This window comes from Eumetopias jubatus, unplaced genomic scaffold, assembly GCF_037043125.1.
Source record: "Eumetopias jubatus isolate StellerSeaLion01/CBP00866 unplaced genomic scaffold, mEumJub1_p1.0 scaffold_10, whole genome shotgun sequence".
In the NCBI taxonomy this organism is placed as follows: Eukaryota; Metazoa; Chordata; class Mammalia; order Carnivora; family Otariidae; genus Eumetopias; species Eumetopias jubatus.
The window spans coordinates 85571851-85593431 of record NW_028274816.1 but is presented as its reverse complement, the minus strand read 5'-3'; the positions used below and the strand labels follow the sequence as shown (position 1 = coordinate 85593431).

The 21581-nt window shown below is 50.0% G+C and overlaps 4 protein-coding genes across 14 annotated transcripts in view; 2 read left to right on the top strand and 2 right to left on the bottom strand.

The window, feature by feature from the left end:
• Positions 1–498: 498 nt before the first annotated feature.
• JMJD6 (jumonji domain containing 6, arginine demethylase and lysine hydroxylase) lies at positions 499–10860 on the bottom strand. Of its 4 annotated transcripts, XM_088028131.1 has the most exons (8): positions 10456–10695; positions 9542–9930; positions 8760–9046; positions 7809–7906; positions 7212–7300; positions 6301–6439; positions 5282–5409; positions 499–3996 (listed from the first exon to the last, which is right to left on the bottom strand). In XM_088028131.1, exons 1-8 carry the CDS (start codon positions 10582–10584, stop codon positions 3960–3962), a joined length of 1296 nt encoding a protein of 431 aa, XP_087884257.1. In that variant the 5' UTR covers positions 10585–10695; the 3' UTR covers positions 499–3959. The 4 variants fall into 4 exon arrangements, with proteins under 4 accessions (XP_087884257.1, XP_027968340.1, XP_087884256.1 ...); XM_028112539.2 differs by lacking the exon at positions 7212–7300 and having other exon boundaries at positions 7771–7906; XM_088028130.1 differs by lacking the exons at positions 499–3996; positions 7212–7300 and having other exon boundaries at positions 4993–5409; positions 7771–7906; positions 10456–10860.
• Positions 10861–11012: 152 nt separating this feature from the next.
• Positions 11013–15999, top strand: METTL23 (methyltransferase 23, arginine). Of its 3 annotated transcripts, none has more exons than XM_088028128.1 (5): positions 11013–11384; positions 13279–13374; positions 15094–15260; positions 15344–15428; positions 15578–15999. In XM_088028128.1, the coding sequence occupies exons 1-5, from the start codon at positions 11299–11301 to the stop codon at positions 15741–15743; spliced, it is 600 nt and encodes a 199-aa protein (XP_087884254.1). In that variant the 5' UTR covers positions 11013–11298; the 3' UTR covers positions 15744–15999. The 3 variants fall into 3 exon arrangements, with proteins under 3 accessions (XP_087884254.1, XP_027968317.1, XP_027968318.1); XM_028112516.2 differs by having other exon boundaries at positions 11304–11384; positions 13279–13383; positions 15023–15260; XM_028112517.2 differs by lacking the exon at positions 13279–13374 and having other exon boundaries at positions 11307–11384; positions 15023–15260.
• Positions 15546–19460, bottom strand: SRSF2 (serine and arginine rich splicing factor 2). 6 transcript variants are annotated; one of them, XR_003610725.1, is made up of 4 exons: positions 18820–19460; positions 18283–18593; positions 17904–18007; positions 15546–17262 (listed from the first exon to the last, which is right to left on the bottom strand). XR_003610725.1 is itself a non-coding variant. In XM_028112514.1 (3 exons), exons 1-2 carry the CDS (start codon positions 19179–19181, stop codon positions 18290–18292), a joined length of 666 nt encoding a protein of 221 aa, XP_027968315.1. In that variant the 5' UTR covers positions 19182–19460; the 3' UTR covers positions 15546–18007; positions 18283–18289. The 6 variants fall into 6 exon arrangements, 3 of the variants coding, with proteins under 3 accessions (XP_027968315.1, XP_027968316.1, XP_027968314.1); XR_003610724.1 differs by having other exon boundaries at positions 15546–16660; positions 17165–18593; XR_003610723.1 differs by having other exon boundaries at positions 17904–18593.
• Positions 19461–19610: 150 nt separating this feature from the next.
• The window catches only part of MFSD11 (major facilitator superfamily domain containing 11), a 28310-nt gene continuing 26339 nt past the window's right edge, over positions 19611–21581 (top strand). The window contains exons 1-3 of the mRNA XM_028112747.2: positions 19611–20069; positions 20356–20525; positions 21073–21128. Of these exons, the coding sequence (XP_027968548.1) occupies positions 20430–20525; positions 21073–21128 (152 nt within the window). The 5' untranslated portion in view covers positions 19611–20069; positions 20356–20429. The remainder of the gene's footprint in view (positions 20070–20355; positions 20526–21072; positions 21129–21581) is intronic.

Below are 21581 nucleotides of genomic sequence, written 5' to 3'. Positions count from 1 at the left end.
TTTGCTTAGGATACATTCATTGCTTTTTTGGAAATATTACAGTGCCTGAGCTGGTATCTGGTGCAAGCCAAGAAGCTAGATGGAGTACTGTTTACATGGAAGACACAAATATGTGCTCAGGCTTCTTCCTGAGCTCCAGTTATGACCAGCAGGCTTCCAGGAAGAGGGGGGGCTTAGTCCTGTTACTTCCCATAATAGTAAGGGGTACCAGCAAAAGGAATTTCAGTGGTGGTTGGTGAAAAATGCCCTGTTAACTATAAAATGTGGAATGGGGCTCCTATCTCAGCTACTGGCTTTTGACCCCTGGGGGGACTTTCAGCCAAAGTGGGCCTTCTTTTTTGTCCCCTTCCTTCCTTGTTTGAAAGTATACATTTAAGGGGGCCCACTGCGCAAACTTAGCTACATTCTGTATCCACTATTGGATACTGGATGAATATCGGATGAGTAACGGATGAATAACGAGAAGAAACAAGAATAAAACAATGCAAAAAACCCAACTCTAAATCAAGTTGCTTTATTTAAAATGATAAACAAGTTTCATCCAAGTGAAAGTTAAAAACACCCATCAAACGGCGGAGCCACAGGCATCCCGTGGCGGAGCCCATGGCGAGACGAAAGCAGACGGAGCAGGCTGCTGGGTGTCTCTGTGTCAGCGGCAGGAGGAACAAGGACTCTGCACGGTCCCAGTTCTTCTGCCCTGTCCAGTCACCTTGGAGACAGCAGACCAGGCCAGTTTTCATGGGACATTCAGTGGGGGCTAGACAGCTCAAGTTTTTGAACTAAGATGAGATGGAAATCGAGAGCCCCCACCCGAGGGGGCCGGGGCACGAGGGTCATCTAGTTTTGCTGTATATAATATAACATCAGTGGAACATATTGACAGAAGGCAAGGAGGGGCAGGGGAGTGTGAGGAGAAACCAGACTACACAGGGAACCATCAGCAGTACCCAGCACACACATGACAAACAACTTATTTGTGGAAACGCTACACACAATTCAAGGAACCTACAGCTGTGCACGTACACGCCTATGTCCTAGGAAGCACTTTTTACAACATTTACCACAAAACTCCTGTTCTGTCCCACACTCTTGTCTAAAGTCCTAAATCATACCCAGGCTGAACCTCTAATTAAAGTTCATAAAGCATTTATACCAGCAACTTTCTTGCCGATCCTTAAATATCTTTAGCTAATTTAGAGAGAAACTGAATACTAAAAACCCAGCTATGATGTTATTTATGCTCTTTTATGAAGATCTCATGGACTCGAATTTAGTAAGGTGTGACCCTGCTTTTCTGGTCATGGAAATGGATGTGCTTGACTCCACCTACCCTGACGAGTGACCCTTGGGAACCGTGCATGGCATGCTCAGTCTTTCAGCTCCACGAGGAGAGGGACCTGGGCTCGGCACTGCTGCATCTCCAGCACTCAGAACAGTGCCTGGCACTCAAAACACAAGCTGAACGCTTGGATGGTTCATAAATGCGCACCTGCAAGCCTAAGCCAAATGTGAACATCCCTGTGTTTGGTGGCTCTCCCCTCAAAAGGTGTCACCCTGAATATCCCAGCACTACTGACCCCAGAGACACCTGTCTGTGTGCAGCACTGGATACACTTCAGGCTGATGGTAAAGTCTTTGGTGCTCACTCCAAAGCCCCAGAGCCCCACGCTATCTTCCTCCACCCTGCTCCTCCCTATCAGTAGTTACTGGTCCAAGAGCCCTTCTTCCAGGACCCAGCTTGTTGGTCTTCAGTTGGAGAAGTTTCAGGTCATGTCCTTGCCCATACTATTGTTGACACCACTCAGAGAAGGAGCTCAGAGCAGATGGGGTAAAGGGTTAACTTTAGAACAGACGGCCCCTGGTCCCCACTTCCTACCTTGTCCCAAGCACCCAGCCACCACTGCACTCCCTTCTCACAGTTTCCCCACCTCATCCCTACTTTATTTCCGTAATGGTGTGCTTGGCTGGCCCGCAGCAACAGTAACAGGGGCAGGGTGGGAGGTGTTGAATCTCTGGCATGCCTAAAACAAAAGACTGTCCCATGGTCACTCACTCATGGGGTGGCAAAAGCCCAACAGCAGCATGTAAACTGTGATCCAAATGCTTTCCGGTGAGGTGACTGCGGGCCTGTCAGGTGGGCTGGATCCCTTATTTCTGAATATTGTTTGTCAAACAGGAATCATCTTTGGCCTCTTGGGAAGGCTAATCTCTCCCATTCAAATTTCTACCCTGTCATCCCAGCCACTGCAAAAGTGTCCCTATCCTGCCCCCTGGCGGCAAACAGCCTTTTGGTTTTGTTTGTTTTTTCTTTAAACTCAAGTTTAGAGGGAAGTTGATATGAATTGGAGAGGAAGGTGTGAGCCCGGCAGCAATACTGGGGTAAAGAAAAAAAGCGTTTTGGAAGATGGCAAGAACATTTTAAAAAGGAGACAAGAACCCCATTCAGGTGTGAACACAAAGAGACGACACGTTCTGGAATGGAAGCAGGGCTGCCTGAGCCCGGGCGGCCTGGTGGGGAAGGGGAGCGGCACTGAGGGACAGGTGACAGGCGCCAACGCCGAGGAACATGGTGGACGTTCTCCATCCAATCCGGCCACGTTTTTGGATCGGCATTTGAGAATGCAGAAAACTGACCAAGACAAAGTAGGGGACCAGCCTCCTAGAGGAAAGCCACATGACCGACCCAGTGTCAAGAAATGATCATCATCATCAGTCTATTAAAAATATAACCTTTGCACAGAGGAGCCCTGGATTCCCCAGATTATACCCATGTTCAGGGAGGATCTGGGGAGGCAACACCATATAATTCCAGGCCATCTGCTCCCCGGGAACTCCTGCTGCCCTCTGGCTGCTCATGCCCTTACCTACACCCCCGCCCAGAATGGGGCACGCTGCTCAGTGCTTTTCACTGGGCACATCCTTGACAAGCCCCTCTTACTTTTATTTAAATTTAGCTGAATTTAGGGACAGATTAAGGCAAGCAGGTGAACTGAGAGGGCAAAAGATGGAACCTGCTGGTCAATCCCCAAGGATTCAGACCAGAGTTACTGAGAAGCCTAAACAGATCCCAAAGACTAGAAGCACCATATATGGATTTATTCCAGACGTGCAGCACAAGCCACGCACCTAATGTCTGCTGGTCAAACAAACAGGGACACTACTCATGATGTCTCTTACAGAGTGAGAGCTTCTGCCTTATGGATCACATGGTAGGAAGAGGCCACATCTGTTAGAAGTGGGCCCTATTCACAACTTGAATTCTGCGATAAGAACACATTGAACACCTTTCTCATTCCGTTCCTAAACAAAAGCCCTGACATGTCATCCCGCCCCCAAAATACACCACACGAAAACACTGCTGGAATTTAAGAGCCTCTCTGATGGTGGAGGGAAGGTAACTCGTCCAAGACCAGTGGTGAGCGGCGCTGCCCGCGTTGGCTGGGTCACGACCACGGAGTGCGGCTTTGGAGAAACGGTGACACAAAGGAAGGTGGCGTGTGCGCAGCACGTTTTACGTGTAATTGGCTCAGACACAAATCCGAGTCCACTCACCCCTCAGGGCCTGCTTGTGCGCAGCTGGCTCTCGGACAGCAGAGGTTCCTCACCAATGTCGCTGAGGTATCAGACGCAGCGAGACACGCAAGGGATCCCAGCCCTGCGGCCTCGAGGTCGAGCAGCGTGGCTTAGAGGTGACAGCACAGAGCTCCTTACCCAACAGCACGCCAGCATTCGTTGTTTCGGGTGTCACTGAGCTTGCTGAGCTTCGAAACCTCTTGACCATCTATTCTTAGTAAGCAGTAAAAACAGCATTTGACCGAAGACAGAAGCTTGGACCAGAGAAGGTTATCCAAATTCAAAGAAGACAAAGGAGAAGGTGGGAGCAGAAGACGTGAAAACTGAGTCAGGTGGCCGCCAACAGCGTACACAGGAGCCACCTCAGGGAGAGTGTCTTTATTTGCTCAGGGGTGAGCCCGGCCTCCACAAGTGTCCCTAATCCTGCCAAGGAAAGTACAACTGCCTGTAATCAGCATGTAGACAGCACACCTGGTACAAAGCTGGAAGGAAATGTTAAGCAGAACCCCAGGACCCCACATGCAATTCAGGGCAGGGCTGTCCCTAGAACTTTTTCTGACAAATTATAAAGTCACAAATCACTGGAAGGTGGGAGTCTCCAGCAACAGAAACACCTTAGAAAAGCAAGAAGAGAAATCTAACAATGGCTATGAAGAGGATGACTTGGTTGAGAAACACATAGTCTAGTCCCATAAATTCATGTCACTAGGACACCTGAACTTCTCCTGGAATTCCAGTCTGACTGAATAGAAAGAGGAAAAAAGACAACAAGGCTTGTGGGTCCTACGCTTTCCTAACGTGTGTTAAGAAAACACCCGGCTAACTCAGAGATACAAAGAACACAACAGCAACATCACCCGCAGCAGGCCAGGCCCTCAGACGCTTAGAGTCCTCCGAGCTTCTGTACTGACCTCCCTCCCTGAAAGCTCCCCGAAAGCTCCCCACTTACTGCCGCCGCCAGACACACCGCGACTCGCTCGTGAGAAGAGTCTGGCTCCAAAGCTCACTGAAAGCCCATTCCGTGTCCACCACGAGGGCACACGCTGGCAAAGAGATTACCCTACTGACTCTGATTTTAAGTTTTAACTTATTTAGACCCAATCTGGTTCAGACAAACAAACAAACAAACAAATGTGGGAGACGTGATGAAGACCTTATAGAAAACCGGAGTTCTTCGCAGATGTCTCACTTGGTGTGAGTGCTCAAAGCAACAATGGCAAGTGGGGGGAAAAGCAGGAGGCTGGCCTTGAGGCTCTCGGGAGACACCGGGGACCTTCTCTTGGGCTGCCCCCGACTGCTGTAACCATCTCTTCCCCATTGAGGGCCCACAGCAGTGGGGTGACTGCTTTCCCACAACACCACAAGAAGAGCAACAAGGGGAGGTTCTGGTATTCTCAAAGGATAAAAATTGCAAGGATATAAAATGAATTTAGTTTTTATTAAATAACGTTACGGGTTTCCTTGGCACCATCCACACAGATTCTTGCCTTTATGCATAAAATGAGCCACGTTACTTTGCACTGGTAGCGGAGCAAAAAGCTACTGTAGCAAATGCTAAGTGAACGGACTCCTATTCCAAGGGCGTCCTCGCTCTCTGGCTTCCTCCGGCCCTCCCCTTGTCTGCAGATCCAAAAGGCTGCCCTCCCCAGGGCCCTGCCCCTCGCCGCGGGCATGTCCTCCTACAGAGACAACAGCCGTGCGTGGTCACCTGGAGGAGCTGCGCTCTTTGCTCACACAGTCGTCCTGGGAGGTGGTGTCCCCATTTCCCATCATGCTGCACGTTCTCCGCTTCTTCCGGCGGTGCATCGTCCCATCACCTTCAGACCCAGACTCACACTGGACGGGGGAGGAAAAAAAACAGGAACTCAACGAGATGCAACCCATTCTGTCTGTAAATAAACGTCCGACCTCAAGAGACGGCACAAATGTCATCCGCACTCTCCCAGAAGTGAAGCAGCCATTTGCCGCCGTGCCCCAACACAGTCTGAATGGCCGTCTCCCTCCGTTGTTTCTGCCTCCCAAACACTGCAACTTCCCTCACATGCTGGCTGCCCCTCCAGTGTTCTCCAACGGGAGGGTTATTTGTTCGAAATCGGGACACACGCTCTAAGAATATTTTACGGTCAGATTCTAAGATTGCATTATGCCATTTCACTGCGTCCACGCAGACCCCGAGGAGGGAAGCACAGAAGTATGGCACTTAACACTCACGCCACTCCCCCGCCCTTGCCCCCTGCAAAACACCAAATCCCCAGATTATGCAAAGCGCTAAGACAGAAATTTCATCTGTTGAGTGCCCGGGTTCCTCTTCCCCAAAATGACGTTAGCTTCTAACAAACCACTGAATTTGCCGAGTTTCCAGGCTTACAATTTACAGCCACAGGGCCAATTCTCAACACGGGCTTTGAGGTGACAATGCTCTAAGTCTAAAACCCCATCATGAGCTGTGTGATCCTCGGCCGTTCACTTAACAAAATCCCCAAATACTCCTTTTACCTCTCGAAGTTACTGCAACGACATGTGCATGCACCCACGCCCCCCACACACGTGCAAGGCTGTAACATGGGCAAAATTCACCACCCAGCAGGAATGGTGGCAGGTGTAGTTCTTGGAACAAAGTGGACCATGTTCTCATCTCTCTCCCTCCCGGACCGGAGAGGGGAGAGTCACATCTGGTGTTTCCGGGGTGACCTGCCCCAAGAGCCTGGGGAGGGAGCAAGGCCTCACCTCCGAGTCCGAGTCAGATGAGCTGGAGCTGGAGGAGCTGGAGGAGTCACTGGAGCTGTCCGAGGCAATCCCTGTGGACTCCTGAAGGTCAACGGAGTCAGCCAGGACCGCCAACTCGGGGTGCTCTTGCTTCAAGATCCTGAGAGACAAGAAACATCGTTCCCAGCGCTGGGACCGGCAGCAACACCTGCACACAATCACCCGGACTCAAAGCTGAGGCCTGTCTCTCTCAGAAGCACCTGGGAATGTCACGTGCCTTGGCTCAGAATGGGTGGACAGTGGTGAGGACACACGGATCCACAGGCTGGGAACAAAAGCCCTACCATGCTGCTCAGGCTTTTCTGAAAGGCAACCTAGCTGCACGCAAGTTACTATGACCTTCGCAAAGGAGCCAGCCGTACTGCCGACCTGTGAGGCAAAGTTGCCCCGAGTTAGTCTTTTTTTTTTTTTCCCCACCTGGGAGAAAGAGTCTCTCTTCCTTGTGTTTTTTCCTGAACCATTCCTAGCTGATTTTTTTTTAAACCCTTCCTTTCCACAACACAGCACTGAGTGACCGCAGTTGGGCTTGGTTAAATTCTATTTGTACGAGTAGCAACAATTAGGTTTGCAAGAAATAAGAAGTGTCAAGCAACAGAAAGGGTTCCCCTCACTTGAAGATAGAACTGAACTGGACTTTCAGAGGCAGCAGCCCTCCCCTTAGGGACCTGATCTGGCATCCACTCTAACCAGGGACAAAAGACCAGCTGTGTGGTAAGGCCTTTAAGATGACCAAATCACAGCACACAGTGGCCTATGGGATGGAGTAAGTGGGCCTCAGGTGCCCGTGAGTCCGGGGAGAACAAAGCCACCACCCTTGCTGGCCCTCTCAGCAGGGAGGCTGAGCACTGACCAAGCCAGGATCCCTCTCTTACCCCGAGAGCTGGTCCCTCCAGGTCAGGGTTGGGACACAGTGGCACGGGGTGGCTGGGGGTGGCTTGCACTGCCGCTGCCCGTGCTGTATCTGTTCTGTGGATAAACAGAGGAGCTAAGTCTCCAGGGCAGTCACCTCACTCACAAGAACTGAAGGTAATAAGTTCAAAGGGGAATAATGCTTCTCAGTAAGAAAAAGAAAGAACCAAAATAAAACCCAAACAAAATGGCTTCCTTTGCTAGTGCTAGCTTTGGGGGGGAAAACAACAAAAACAGAAAATAAAACAAAACAAACGGAAAATGAGAATCAATCCCAATTATGACCATGTTTTGACTGACTGATCAAACATGCAGAGTCTTACCCTGTCACCTGGAGGCTGGCAAGCATCCTGAGAACTAGCCCTGACCTTGGACCCACTCTCCTCTGCCCGTGCGGATTTGCAGCCCCAGCTCTCCCAGGCCTAAGATCAGCACACGTTACTGCAGCAGTGGACTCTTTCCATTTCACCTCTGGGGTAGGAATCGGAACAAGACAAAAATAAGAAAAAAAATGTCTCTCACCTATACCATTTCCTCGATAACTTTGGTCTCCCTCTTACCGTCTTGTGCCATACAACAGGGAAGTTGGTGCTGCTGGCAAAATTCTGGGTGATGGCAATGGTGGTGTCAAGATTAAGCACAACATGCCACCAGCCTCCTGAAATCCAAAAAATAAACAGTTAAATAGGGTTTGGTTCTGCACAATCACAAATAACGTAAGCTTCACGAATAGAGAGTTCCTATCTACCCATCTACAGATAAGACAGGTAGAGGCTCGGAGACATGAGATCAAGACTGGTCAATGCTCCTCCTGATCCAGGAATCCCAACCTATTTGTGGAAAGTTCTACTGGAGCACAGCCATGTCCGTTCATTTTCGGATCGTCTGTGGCTGTTTTCCTGCTCCATAGGCAGAGTTGAGCAGTTGGAACAAACCCTGTCTGGCCCACAGTGCTTGAAACATTTACTCTTTGCATTTTACAGAAAAAGTATGTTGACTCTTGTTAATCCAAAACTGTGATCAAAACCGTAAAGGCAGCAAGTTCTTCAGCTCCTAGGAGGAGAACACCTATCTTCAATATTAAATGCCCTCACTCTCAACACTTAGCCTATCAGGTACGGGACATCCTTCCTCTCAGCCCCAAGTTCCTATATCCTGGCTCAACCCGGCCAATGCTACACTGTATTAAAAACCCAACTTACGGGAATATACACAAGTTACAGTATGCCCACAGAGACACCAGATAACTACTAGGCATAAAAATGAAGAGAATCTTTACATACAGAAAGTTTATCAAAAGGCACTACGTATTTAGCTTACACGAGGTGTGGATAACAGCCCCCTAAGCACTTGACCACACAGCTGCACATCACTGTCTAAGGTGGGAAGCAGTCAGTTCGTTTAGAGTCAGCATGCAGACAGGTTTCTTTGATTCCTTCTATATACACCTGTGCTCCGAAATGACAAATAACTGAAATCAAAGAATGTACTTTCTCTTAGTTCATCTATACCTGGTACAAAAACAGTCTCTCCTGGTTTTTGTAAGATTTCCAGGGGTTTGAATTCAGGTGGCCAGGTGGGAAGCTGTGTCCGGGGATGAATGATACTAAACCAGGTAATAGCTTCATCTTGCTGGTTCCCTCCTTCTTCACGGGTCACCTTGATGAGTTCCCTGGGTGTGCTGGTAGGAAAAAGGCACCAGCGCTTGTGGCCCTGAACTAAGGCATTCCAGGCACTGGTTCCCAGAGGGTCGATGTGAATTCCAGTTCCAGAGCGTGGTGGCCCCATCACAAACCACCTAAAGGATGGAAAAGTCCAAGATATGAAAGGTAGTTTAACTGTATACACACGCCACCAAATAGTGAGTTTTTAATCTTATACGTTATGTTCTTTATTTCAGAAACTACATAAATCCTGCTACGCAGAAACGCTGCATGAGCCACGCCTGGAATACTCCGTAACAGAAAGAAGAAAAAAAAAATCACTGATGTGGCTTACTACTACTGGGCTTTAACTATTAACACTTCCTTTAAAGATCAGTGGTTTAACTTTGGTTGCATGTTTGAGTCACCTGGGGTGCCTTCAGAAATCCTGATGCCCAGGTGGCAACCCAGACCAGTAAAACCAGTCTGTGGCCATAGGACCTGGGCAGGCAGCAGTAACCCCCTAAGTAAATTCCATGTACAATTAAGGAGAACCACTCACTGTTATGGAAAAAGGTTAGCCAACTGAGCTCAGGTGACACATACTGTCCTACGTTAGACTGTAAGGGCTTCACCGCCAGATACTTTACCTGTAAGGGGGCCTGCGTTTCTCCCCGGCATACTGGAAGAGATCATCAGTGAAAAACTTGGGCACCTTGTAGTCTTCCAAAAGTTTCCTTCTTTTGGGGTGCTCTCCATAGCTGCTGTCAAAGATGTAAAGGGGGCTGTCGTCCCGAGTGCTCTCCATGTACTCGATGTAGTATTTCATCTTCATCTTCACGGAGTAGCCGTCGTTATCCTCACCACACTTGAACTTCTGGTTCCGGTACTTCCTTTTTAGGCGCTCCAGGGTCCATTTCTCCTGCGCAGACCAACCCTCTTGGGCATTCAGCAGAACCACGGGCTTGTACGGTCTTTCATATCGCTCCACAAATTCTTCCACAGACAGCTGTAATGCGTCTGCCCTTTCCACGTTATCCTGAAAAAATCAGAAAAGACCTATCCAGTTAATTAAAAAAAAAAAAAAAGTCCAGCGGCAGCAAAAGGCGTCCCCCAGGACCAATTAGCAACGACATACCTAAGGAGCCAGATTCTCGTTCTGGCTTATCTTTTGGGGGGGTGGGTAGAGGGACAAGGACCTGCGTGTGGACGGACACGTCGCACCCTGCTCCGCCCCACCAGGGTAAGGGGGCTTCGCATCTCCCACTCAGGGGCCTCCACAGTCAAGTCCCCGGGGGCCCCAGAGCCCAAAGGGGTCAAGGGGCGACAGTCCTTCTTGTGGATATCGCCAAAGGCGTCAGCCTCCAGGCAGCCGGGCAGGCGGCAGCTGCGGCGCGGGAGGAAGGGGGCCCGCCCCGAAACCCGGGCCCCGATGACCCGGACCTCCGCGGGGTGCGAGGGAGCCCATCGGAACTCAGAGGTGCCGCGCTGGGCGCTGGGGGAGGTGCGCATGAGCCCGGAGGTGCCCATGCCCGGCCCCAGCCCGCGACCCCGGCCCACTCACCGCCACGGCCGCAGGGTTCAGCGAGAAGCTCTCGTAGTAGTTGTGACGGGTCCAGTCCAGCGAGTCCTTGAGCTCCGGCCGCGCACTCCGCTTGGCCTCGCGGATCCGCTTCTTGCTCTTGTGGTTCATCCTCCGGGGGTCACCAGCTGCTCCCGCGACGACCTCGGCGCGCCTCGCTTCCTGCTTCCAACGCACCCCCTCCCCGGCCCGGGCAGCGGCTGCGGCGGTGGAGGCGGTGGCGGCGGCGGCGGCACCCAAACGCCCTTCGCTCTGGCCCGGCGCCTTTAAAGTCGCCTTCCAGAAAATTCACTCCCCAACCACCTCCCGGGCCTCGGGTTGGGCACGCGGCTGCCGTCTTCCCCGCCCCCCGGCCTGTCGCGGTGAGCCATTGGCTCGGGCACCTCCGGGGTCCGCCCTCACACTCGCCGGCTCTCCGCCATGTTGGGAAGGTCGCGCTGATCGAGGAGCCGCCTGACTACGGCTCCGCCTCTCCCGCGCCCGCTTCCGGTGTGCGCGTCACTTCCGGGCGTGGGCCGCTTTATGCGCGGCCCGTTTCCGGCGTGCGAGTTCCCGAGGCCACTTGTCTGCCGTGTCTCTTTTGCCTGGTCTCCGGTGTCTTCTCCCTGCGCGGCCACATCGTCGCCGGAAGGGTGCTTTCCCCGCCCTTGCAGTCAAGTTGCAGCGACCCGGCAGGGCCGCCAAGGGCCACGTGGCGCCGGTGAGGCGGCTCCAGCCGGCCAGGGGTTTCCCGCGCGCGCAGCCTGGCAGCCCGGCGCTCCTCGCTATTCCCGGCCCGTTTGGGGGCCCCGGATTTCCCCCTAGGCAAGCGTGGCCCCCGACGGCATGAGGTCCGGGTCCAGCGCTTTCGGTTCTCGGAGGAGCCTGGCCTGGGGGCCGAGGGGGCCGTACTGGAGGTCAGCGTCCCGCAGGTGCGTGCGGCGGGAGGTGCCTCCGGTCCTTTGCGGTGGCGCCCCGGGCAGGAGCCGTTCCCGGCTGACCTGGGGGTGTTGGGGGGGCGGGGGCGGGGTTTGGCGGCTACCCTGCCTTAGGATGGACCTCAGGGCGGGAAGGTTTGTGGCCTGAAGGGGCCCTGCCGGGAAAAGGGCCTTCCACATCGAATGTATCCAGCCAGAAAGGTGGCATTTTTGACACCAAATATTTTCTTTGATTTTGAAGGGCTTCTTAACTCAGCTTTATCCAGGACCGAGGATTCCACCCTCCCTTTTCAAATAAAGTTTCTTGGGTTGGCACTCATTTGTTCTTTTCAGCCCACGGCTGTCCCCAAACTCTCAGTAATAATAGAAGTAATACCTTATGCGTCCGGTTTCTCAAAGCACTTGGACGTTCCAGTGTTTCGATTTTAACAGCAGTCTGTGAGGTGGGTATTAGCAAAAATAATTTGAAGATGAAAAACCGCCTAAGAGGAGGTTAAGTCTCCAGTGAGACCCAATTTTGATAGTTTTTTAAATGCCTTCGTGTTGAAATACCCACTGGGACTTCTTCCCAAGTTTAGGAGGTGAAGATACTCCCTGTGAGAACAAAGACCCCTTTACAGCCAAATCTGCAAACTCACTCACTGCTCTGGTCAGAAATCCTTTATTGTATCCTGGGTAAAATCTACTAGGCAGGCGTTTTATTCACGCAGCACTCCCTACACTTAGAACCAGTGCCTAGGCACTAATATTTTTGTTGAGTGAATTGAATGAGTTCAGACTTTCAGTTCCTTCACCTTTGATACTTACACCACTCCAGCCCCCTTTCCAGCCAGTCCACTAGCAGCACCCTCTGCTCTAGAAAACAGAAAGACTTGCAGTTTTGCGGTTTAATGACAGCTTGCTTTGCTTATTTTGTGCCGGGTGCTGGACGAAGTACTTTGCATTGAGTCTTCCAAGTCGCTCTATGAGATAGGCTTTTTGCAGGTGAGGAAACTGAAGCACAGACAGGTTAAATAATGGGTGAGGTCACACAGCTAGTAAGTTACACAGCCAGCATTTGAACTCAAGGCAGGCTCATTCCAAAGGTGTGAGTCCTTATTTTGCCTCCCTGAATACTATGCTCTCACAATTCTGTATCTTTCCAAAGTCTCTGTAAGCTGCCTGCCTTCCTAATTCCAGGACTGAGCTGCAAACTTCTGGAATGTCTTCCTGGACTTACTGTTTCCCATAAGCATACCAAGTTACGCCTGTGATTGTAACCCTCTGATACATCATTCTTAACTGCACTTAAAATAAAAGCTAAACTTCCTGTGGCCTACAAGACCCCACAGGTCTGGTCCCTGCCTTCCCACTGACCTCTGCACTACAACCCTGCCTCCCAGCCCCCATGCCCCTGCGGTCAGTGCCCTCTGTGGTCCAGCCAGAGGCTTTTTAGTTCCTGCTTCAGGACCCCTTCCTGAATCATTCTCGCTGTCTAGGACAGTCACCTTGTGGTCACCGTCTCCCCACCCCTCCCTGTCCCCACCACTCTCTCACATCACCTGCTGTTGTGTTAGCATTATCACCAACTAAAAATATATTTGCTTACTTGTGGCTTGTCTTTTTCCCAGTAGGGTATTTATGTGTGTGTATATGTGTATTCCATGATAACCTAGTTACATCCTTAGCCCACTAAGCCATTCAGTCCCTGGATAAATGCTTGTTGAGTGAATGAGTGTATGAAGAGTGCTTATGACAGGGTATTGCAGTTTTATATACCCCACGGGATGTGAACTGGACAGCAGGGAACTCATTTTTGTTCAGTGTTGGGCACTCTAATTGCTGTAAAAATATATACTCCAACTGCCAGCAGATGAGTAATTTTTGGCATACAAAAAATTCTTTTCAGGTGCTGCATCTCCAGTATGGGATGTATGTTTGGCCCTGTGCGGTGGTCCTGGCTCAGTACCTGTGGTCTCACAGAAGATCCCTGCCAGGCAAGGCTGTCTTAGAGGTACAAGTGCCCTTGAGGTTTCCTAAAATACTCTGTTCGGATTTAAGTCTACGTGCTTGTAACTTTTTTTTTTTAAGATTTTATTTGAGAGAGAGAGAATTAGAGATAGAGAGCACGAGAGGGAAGAGGGTCGGAGGGAGAAGCAGACTCCCCGCTGAGCAGGGAGCCCGACGTGGGACTCGATCCCGGGACTCCAGGATCATGACCTGAGCCGAAGGCAGCTGCCCAACCAACTGAGCCACCCAGGCGCCCTACGTGCTTGTTATTTTTGTTAAATATTTTTAAATCGGGTGATTTGGCCAGCTTGTAAGTCATGTGAGCTAAGAATGCTTTTTACATTTTGTTTAAACAAAGAACACGCACCAGAGACCACAGGAGTCCCACTGAGACTAAAATACCGCCTGGCCCTTTACATTACGCTGACCCTTATTCTAAGTGAAGCCCATTGACTAATTCTAGTTATAGAATCTTGGCATGGAAGCAATCATTAAGATCATCTTTCCAGGGTATCCCAACAGGGTCATCCGGGGTCCAGTGTATCACATGCAGTTTCTCATACAATAGCCCTTTCCATATTTTGGAAATCTTGAGAGTATCCCAAACTCTTCCTCATCACTCCACCTGACGTGAGACTGCTAAATGCTTGGAGAAATAAACTTCTTGTCAAGTTTGCAGAAATGGTACAAGGCTTAAATCTGAAGGCCGAGGACAAATCTAGAACTTAGTTACACCTCTTAACTTTTGCAAAAACCATGTAAATGAGGGGTGTGAAGATACTTGGCATACCTCTGGCCCTGAACAGTGGCAATTTGTAGAGATTCAGAAAAGATTGATAATCTCCCAAGCTCTTGCTCAGAACTGGAAAATGGGAAACTTGTTTTATTTTTATTTATTTATTTTTTAAATATTTATTTATTTGAGAGAGTGAGAATGAGAAAGAGAGAGAGAGTGTACATGAGAGGGGGGAGGAACACACTCCTCGCTGAGGAGGGAGCCCGATGCGGGACTCGATCCCGGGACTCCAGGATCATGACCTGAGCCGAAGGCAGTCGCTTAACCAACTGAGCCACCCAGGCGCCCCGGGAAACTTGTTTTCAATCCAGTATTTATAAAGGCGTTCCTTGGTTAGTCCTTAGCATGCTTAAGATCTTGTCACTTTGAAGGCCCAACTGGAAAATCCCCCTCGTAGGAAGTCACGTTTCAGACCTGTCGGGTTATAGCCACATAAAAGCAGTAGAAATTGGTAGTAACAGCCATTATAATGGCCAGGTGTGCAGGCAACTCACCCATCAAGCTTCTAGAGACCCAATGTCCTGTATAAATAGGAACTCCCTTAGACTGTAAGAGAACTGACAATGACAGAACAAGTGTCCCAGACTGCCTTGGGCATATTAAGCAATTAAGTCAGTTGAGTTGCAAGTACAGGGTCCTGCATGGGACTTAACCTTCCCACCCAATTACGAGGAATCTCAAGTAATTTCTACAAATTGAAAAGCTTAAGCTTCATATAGTAAAGCACTGCAATTGTGGCACGTTTTGTAGATAGGAGCAGCTCATGATTGACCCTGTACTTAGGGAAAAGTTCCCCAATTCCCTGCAATGGTAAGCAGAACTTTGAAATGCTGTCTTTTAAATTTAGATTGGAGCTGGAGTGAGCCTTCCAGGAATTATGGCTGCAAAATGCGGTGCTGAAGTGGTCTTGTCGGACAGTTCAGAGCTGCCTTACTGTCTAGAAATCTGCCGGAAAAGCTGTGAAATGAATAACCTGCCCCAGGTGCGTGTCATAGGACTGACATGGGGCCATGTATCTCAGGATCTTCTGGCTCTACCACCACAAGATATTATTCTTGCATCTGATGTGTTCTTTGAACCAGAAGGTAAAACTTTTTTGGTTTTCAATAGTAACTTTGGCTGGAGAGATGTTAAGTAAAAGTCCATTTAAGGAGTCCTTTCTTCCCAGATTTTGAAGACATTTTAACTACAGTCTACTTTTTGATGCAAAAAAACCCCAAAGTCCAGTTGTGGTCCACTTACCAGGTAAGAAGGTAAGCCTGAATAATCCCGGTTTACTCAGTTTTATTGAAACTTAAATCCTAATCCTCATGCATATATCTACTTTAAGGATAAAATGAAAATGTATCTGAAGCAAAACAGGAAAAGCATGATTTTAAAAAACTATTTATTTTTTTTTCAGTGCTGACTGGTCACTTGAAGCTTTGCTCTACAAGTGGGATATGAAATGTGTCCACATTCCTCTGGAGTCTTTTGATGCAGACAAAGAAGATATAGCAGAATCTACCCTCCCAGGAAGACATACTGTTGAAATGCTGGTCATCTCCTTTGCAAAGGACAGTCTCTGAATTACACCTACATACAGGCTCTTCTGGGACAATGTCAATACTAATTAGCAACCTGGCATGCCAACTAAGACTCAGACCACTTCAGCTTCTTGGGAGTACAAGCACTGAATATGGTCTCATCTGTTGGCCTTAAAGATGGTGGTGGGTCACCTCAACACTCATGGGTTACAAAGCCATGAAAAAAATTTTTACACCTGTAAAAAAGGGATTTGGATTGTTCTTTAGGAAAAAAAAAAATAAAAACAGCATAAATTAAGCTGAGAGACGGGGGTACCCACAACCTCAAGAAAGTGCTACCTTAGAGCACTGATTTTAGGGGTTATGGGTGCTGAAATGGCATTTCCAATTTTTAACTTAGGAAAAGTCAACTACTACACATTTCACTTTCATACTGTACAGTCAGTAACAATTCACAAGGTAATTGCACAGGTCTTTCAAATAAAGGGGGGAAAAAAGACCAAGACATATTCTGAGAAAAGCTAACACCAAGAAAACGTTTTAATTAAACTACAGAAACAATGGTTATAGTACAGAATTTTCATGAGCAAAAAGATACACCATGTTATAAGTACTTACAAAGTTACAAACCATTTTGCTTCCTTAACATTTTCCATATTTTAAGTTCATACATGAAGATGATCAGATATACCATTTTGGGGAAAGGGGGGGGAAAAAAGGTGTATTTATCATCAGCTAGATGTGCTCACTGTATGCTCCGTTATTTATATGCAAGGCCCGGGTGACTGGAAGTGCAGTTGTCAGGCATTTTAATAAACTGGACAGCCATTTGTTTCTGCACGACAAGGCATCTTTACACAGGAGCAATCAGGAGAAAACAGGAAACAGCCAAGCACTCTGCACTGCAACACGCCACCTTAACAGCTAACCAGCATTACTCAACTGCTACACAACTGCGCCTAGTGCACAAAAATACACAAGAGAAGAGATTAGAATTGTGTTTGGTAAACAATCCTTTTCAAAAAATCAAGTCTTTTCACCTGAAAAGTCTTTATACAAATTTGGGTTCAGATTACCACTTAGATCTGAAGGTAAATAACATATACAAACAAATTTACACCAACTTTTGTAGGTTTTTAATTTTAAGGAATGAAGGCAATGTTGAGTCAATCTCTTGACAGCTTTAGGCTGTGTGTAATGGCTGCACACGTTTCCTTAAAAGTCAGGAGGCCACAAATTAGGTTACCAATCTGTTTAATTTCAAACAAAAAAAGTCAGCACTATATAAACAAAAAGGAAAATTTACCTCAAATATCCAAGCCAATAATGAAATCTGAAGTCGTTCACCTCACTAAATTACAAGAAATTTGAATAACAGCAACAAAATGGCACATAAAATGAAGTTTGCCACCTGAGGCAAAGCTTAAAACAAGTAAAAAGTTAGACAAATGTTACAAAATAACCTTTTCAATAGCCAGTTGCTTGTTCCAAGGACTCTTCGATGGACTGAGTGTGTGGTCCTTTTCCCCCAAGTCTTCTGTTATGTTGCTTGTTGACCCATCTAGGTTTGAAAAGAAAAAAGTTCAGTTTATCTTCCATTACAATGAAGTTAACCGAAAGTGCACATGGTTTCAGTTTCAGGCATGTACTTACTAAGGCTCTGGTGAAACAAGTAGGTTACGGAAAGGTTCCACCCAGCCATTAATTATAAAGGCCCAATTAGGAAATTTTCACAAAGGCTACCATCCGCTTTTACAAATTTGTGTTTATGCAATCTTGGCCTAATAACCAAGGTGAAAAATGATATAAGGGAGGGAAAAGGGGGGAAAAAAAGAAAAAAAAAAAAAGGACGGTATCCAAACAAAAACAACTTGAAATCAGAAAATCAGTCTATTTTAAGATAAATTTTTAGTTCTCAAATGAAACATTTGGCAATTGAGAATAAAGCTTTAATATCTGAGCTACTTAGGGCCCTTTCCTTTTAAAAAATAGGACCAAACAATTTGAGAGTTAAAGACACACTATCCTTTCCCCACCCAGTGCAATACCTGTAAACTTTTTTGGGGTTCCAAAAGTTCATTGCTTCTTTTTGCAATTCGTTTGCCACATCCATTAGAATATGAAGTCCCAGTCAGTACAACAATAGTTGAACTGATCGTTTTCTCTAAGAGGATAGTGCATCTTTAACATTTAAAGACAAACCTGCTCCAATACACGCCCACAGAAACTGGTCCCTGGAGGATCAGCCAAATCAGTTAAAATCTGCAATACTGGCCAATATTCTTTTATCAAACAGGAGACCGCAGCTTTAAAGGGGAAAATGCAGACGTTGGATAAAAACAGCAAGAAATAGTCATTTTCATTAATAGGTCTCAAACAGTTTACGAAACAGCCATTATTATCTAAGCTTTATGCACATCCTCTCTGCAGACCCCTCTCGTATTACTCCCACAGCTGAGTTAGCTCACAGCCGCACTCCCGACATCAGGAGCCACTTTTATATTAACACGGATCATAACAAGCTCCTGCAAACCCCATCTCTGAGTTCGGGTCATGTGCCTCGGATGCCCACTGACATTACCATTCGCTTAAGAGGACACCGCTCCTTCCTCCTCGGGAGACTTGGGGGGGCTCTTGGAGCGCGACCTGGACTTGGACTCCCTCTTGGACACGGGCGGAGGGCTCCGGGACCGGGACCGGGACCGGGAGCGCGAGCGAGACCGGGACACCGACGAGGACTTGGACTTGGACCTTCGCGCCGACCTGGACTTCGACGTGGACCGCGACCTCGAGCGAGTGCGGGAGCGAGACTTGGAGCGGCTGTAGCGGGAGCGACTGCGGGACCGGGAGCGGCTCCGACTCCGGGAGCGGCTGCGGCGGCGCCGCCGAGGGCTGGGGGCGGACGGGCCGGGCGTCAGGGCGGCCATCGGGACCCGCGGGCCGCGCCCCGCCCGCGTGCTGCGCCCGCCCCGCCGCCATTACCGCGCCGCCCGCCGCCCGGCCGCCATTTCCCCGCCGCGGCCCCGCGCCCGCCGCCGCCGCCGCCGCCACGTGTCCGCGCGCACCTTTGCGCCCCCCGCGCTCCCCCCCCCCGGCCCCCGGCCCCCGGCCCGTCTACCTGCGGCTCCGGCGTCCGTAGCCGCCGCCGCCATAGCGGCGGGGCGGCGGGCCCCGGCGGCTGTGGTGCGAGTCCGGGGGTCGGCCGTAGCGCGCCATCTGCACCCGCAGCTCGCGGCCATCCAGCACGGCCCCGTCCATGGCGTCCATGGCGTCCTCGGCGTCGCGCTTGTCGTGGAAGCGGACGAAGGCGAAGCCGCGGGACTCCTTGGTGTAGCGGTCCCGCGGGATGTACACGTCGCCGACGCGCCCGTACTTCTCGAACACGCGCCTCAGGGTGTCGGGCGAGGTGCGGTAGGTCAGGTTGTCCACCTTGAGGGAGGTCATGCCCTCCACATCGGGAGGCGGGCGACCGTAACTCATGGCCCTGGAGAGCCGGCCGGGGGCCGCGACTGCGCGCCTACAAACTAACGCCCTGGGCGGGCCCGCGCGCTCGGCTGAGGCGGCGGTTCCCTCACACTAGGCCGGCTCGACGCCGCGCCGCGCCTCCGGCAGTTGGCTTCCGCGTGGAAACGCTGGGAGAGGCCGGACGGGGTAGGGGTGAAAACACGAGCGAAAAGGCCGCAGCACTCGACTCCACCAAAGAAACAACTGGGCGGGCAGCCGGCCCTAGCGCCCGTTTATATCCCTCCTCACAAAATGGCGCCCGCGCCACCCGGAAATGAATCCCCTGATTGGCTCGCCCCTCCCCGCCCCGCAACGCCGCGGCCACGCGCCCCGCCCCTGTTCGACGCGCCTGCGCAGAGCCCGGCGGGCGGGCCGAAAAGCGCGGAGTCACTATTGCTGGGAGGGGGGAGCGGAATTTGTGGGCAGTTGGAAAGCCCGCGAAACGCTCTTTCCGGCTGCGAGGCCGTACGGGCGCTCTCCCGCAGGAGGAACAGGAAGCGCTCCCCTTCCAGGCCCCGCCTTCTTTTCATGCCAATATACGAGCTCGACGCAGCTTTTCTGCTCGGACTTCCGCAGAAGGTTCCCGCTTCTATCAGAGCGGGTATTACTCCCCCTACTGTCGTTTGCCTCGTGATCTCCAGCTTTCTCAGGCCCCGCTGCCATGTCTTCAGGCTCCCTCCCGCAGTTCCCGACTTCGCGGGGTTCCGCTTTGTAGCCCCCCCTTCGCTGGGGCGCGCGGGCTCGGCGCCGCGCCCCTCCACACGGCGCGCCTGCGCGTATCGGGCTGCACAGGACTACATTTCCCAGCCGGCCGAGCGGCTGGCGCCGAGGCTGCGGTCAGATGACCTGGTCGCCTGACCCGCGGTGAGTCAGGGCCGGCCAGGCGGGCGGGGTGCGCCGGCCGCTGCACCTCGGCCTTGGCCCATAATCCCCCTCGCGGGCCCCTCAACCTGGAGCCACGACGTTATTGGCACCTCTCCGGGTGTCGGGCCTTTCCCTGCCCGGATCGGATCCTAGGAATGTCCTAACTGCCCGTGGGGAGAGCCTCACTCTCGGCCCGCGATTCTGATCCAAGAACTGGAAGTTGACAGCTTGGCAGCCTTGCTCCTGGATCTGCCTCCTCTTCTCACCATCTCATTTCCTTCCCCAGGAGTGTCAGTGGGTTCCCCCGAGGAGAGCTGACCGCCCTGGGCTGCTGCTGACCTCCGGCAGAGTTGAGCCACAATGTCCCCGGAATCTAAAAAGCTTTTCAACATTATTATTTTAGGAGTTGCCTTTATGTTTATGTTCACCGCCTTTCAAACTTGTGGAAATGTGGCGGTGAGTCGGGATCTGTTCTCCCTCCTTTGAAGTGCCTCTCATAACGCATTCCAGAAATGACAATAAACAGTAATTGTGCCTAACAGCGCGCTTAAGTTGCACCTTGTATTTTCCCACCTACCCTTCCTCGGTTTTTATGCCTCGGTTTAATTTCGTGTGTCAGACGTTTCTTATTAATACTGTATCGGGATGGGGAGTTAAACAAGACCGCTTATTCTTCTGATAGGACTTAGGGATTGTATGTTGACCTGTTATTTTTTGTCTGTACTAAAGTCTCCATGAGTAATGGGAGAATTGAGGAGAAAAGAACCCCAAGGCATAGCTACAGCTGGTGTCCCCCCCCCCGCCGCCCCCCGTCATCGGTTTGCCTTTTCCTGTTTTTTAGTCCTTTTTCTTGTCTCATAGTTGACTTTCAATATGAAGTACTGAGTATCTTGAATTTTACTTTACCGGGTGCTTCATTCCCAGTTCTTGGAGACAAACTTTGGTGGGGATGGGGAGGGAGACTGCGAAATGTTTTCATTGATTAGCTTTATCTTCCACGCAGCAAACTGTCATCAGGAGCTTAAATAGCACAGATTTTCATGGCAGTGGATATACCAGGTATTGTACTGTATGATTGGTCTTACTTGATATATTACGGTAGTTACCTAAATCTTAACCAGAATCTCTGGCAATAATACTGTGATTGAATTAGTAGTGGTTGCTTTTTCTCCGTGACTGGTCTGTTTGGGAGAACATAATAGAATAAAGGTGATGAGTTTAGGTTTCATGCAGAATTAAATACTGGGTTTGAAATCCTGGTTTCATGACTTAACGCTGCATTATGTTAGGCAAGTTACTTCTGTGAGCCCAGTTTCCTTGCTCAGATAATGCGTTGGCCTGTAAAGCTCTTGGCACAGTGCCTGGCGTTTAATAAACACTCAAGTATTGTCATAATTACATCTTCTCAATCCTAAACAGAGGGTGTTTTATATGATTCTTGAAACATTCGGTCCTGTCGTAATTTCATAACTAACATACTGTCATCAGGAGCTTTTAGATTTTTGTTAAAGG

What these genes read in the sequence shown, in the direction of transcription:
- JMJD6 (XM_088028131.1), bottom strand. Translation starts at nt 10,584, where the DNA reads ATGAACCACAAGAGCAAGAAGCGGATCCGCGAGGCCAAGCGGAGTGCG. An exon ending in TGAACCCTGCGGCCGTGGCG is followed by an intron (nt 9,931 to 10,455) that starts GTGAGTGGGCCG and finishes TGATTTTTTCAG; the next exon opens with GATAACGTGGAAAGGGCAGA. An exon ending in AGAGACTGTTTTTGTACCAG is followed by an intron (nt 7,907 to 8,759) that starts GTATAGATGAAC and finishes TTTGGATTTCAG; the next exon opens with GAGGCTGGTGGCATGTTGTG.
- METTL23 (XM_088028128.1), top strand. Translation starts at nt 11,299, where the DNA reads ATGAGGTCCGGGTCCAGCGCTTTCGGTTCTCGGAGGAGCCTGGCCTGG. An exon ending in TGGAGGTCAGCGTCCCGCAG is followed by an intron (nt 11,385 to 13,278) that starts GTGCGTGCGGCG and finishes AATTCTTTTCAG; the next exon opens with GTGCTGCATCTCCAGTATGG. An exon ending in TCCACTTACCAGGTAAGAAG is followed by an intron (nt 15,429 to 15,577) that starts GTAAGCCTGAAT and finishes TTTTTTTTTCAG; the next exon opens with TGCTGACTGGTCACTTGAAG.
- SRSF2 (XM_028112513.1), bottom strand. Translation starts at nt 19,181, where the DNA reads ATGAGTTACGGTCGCCCGCCTCCCGATGTGGAGGGCATGACCTCCCTC. An exon ending in TACGGACGCCGGAGCCGCAG is followed by an intron (nt 18,594 to 18,819) that starts GTAGACGGGCCG and finishes GTCCGCCCCCAG; the next exon opens with CCCTCGGCGGCGCCGCCGCA.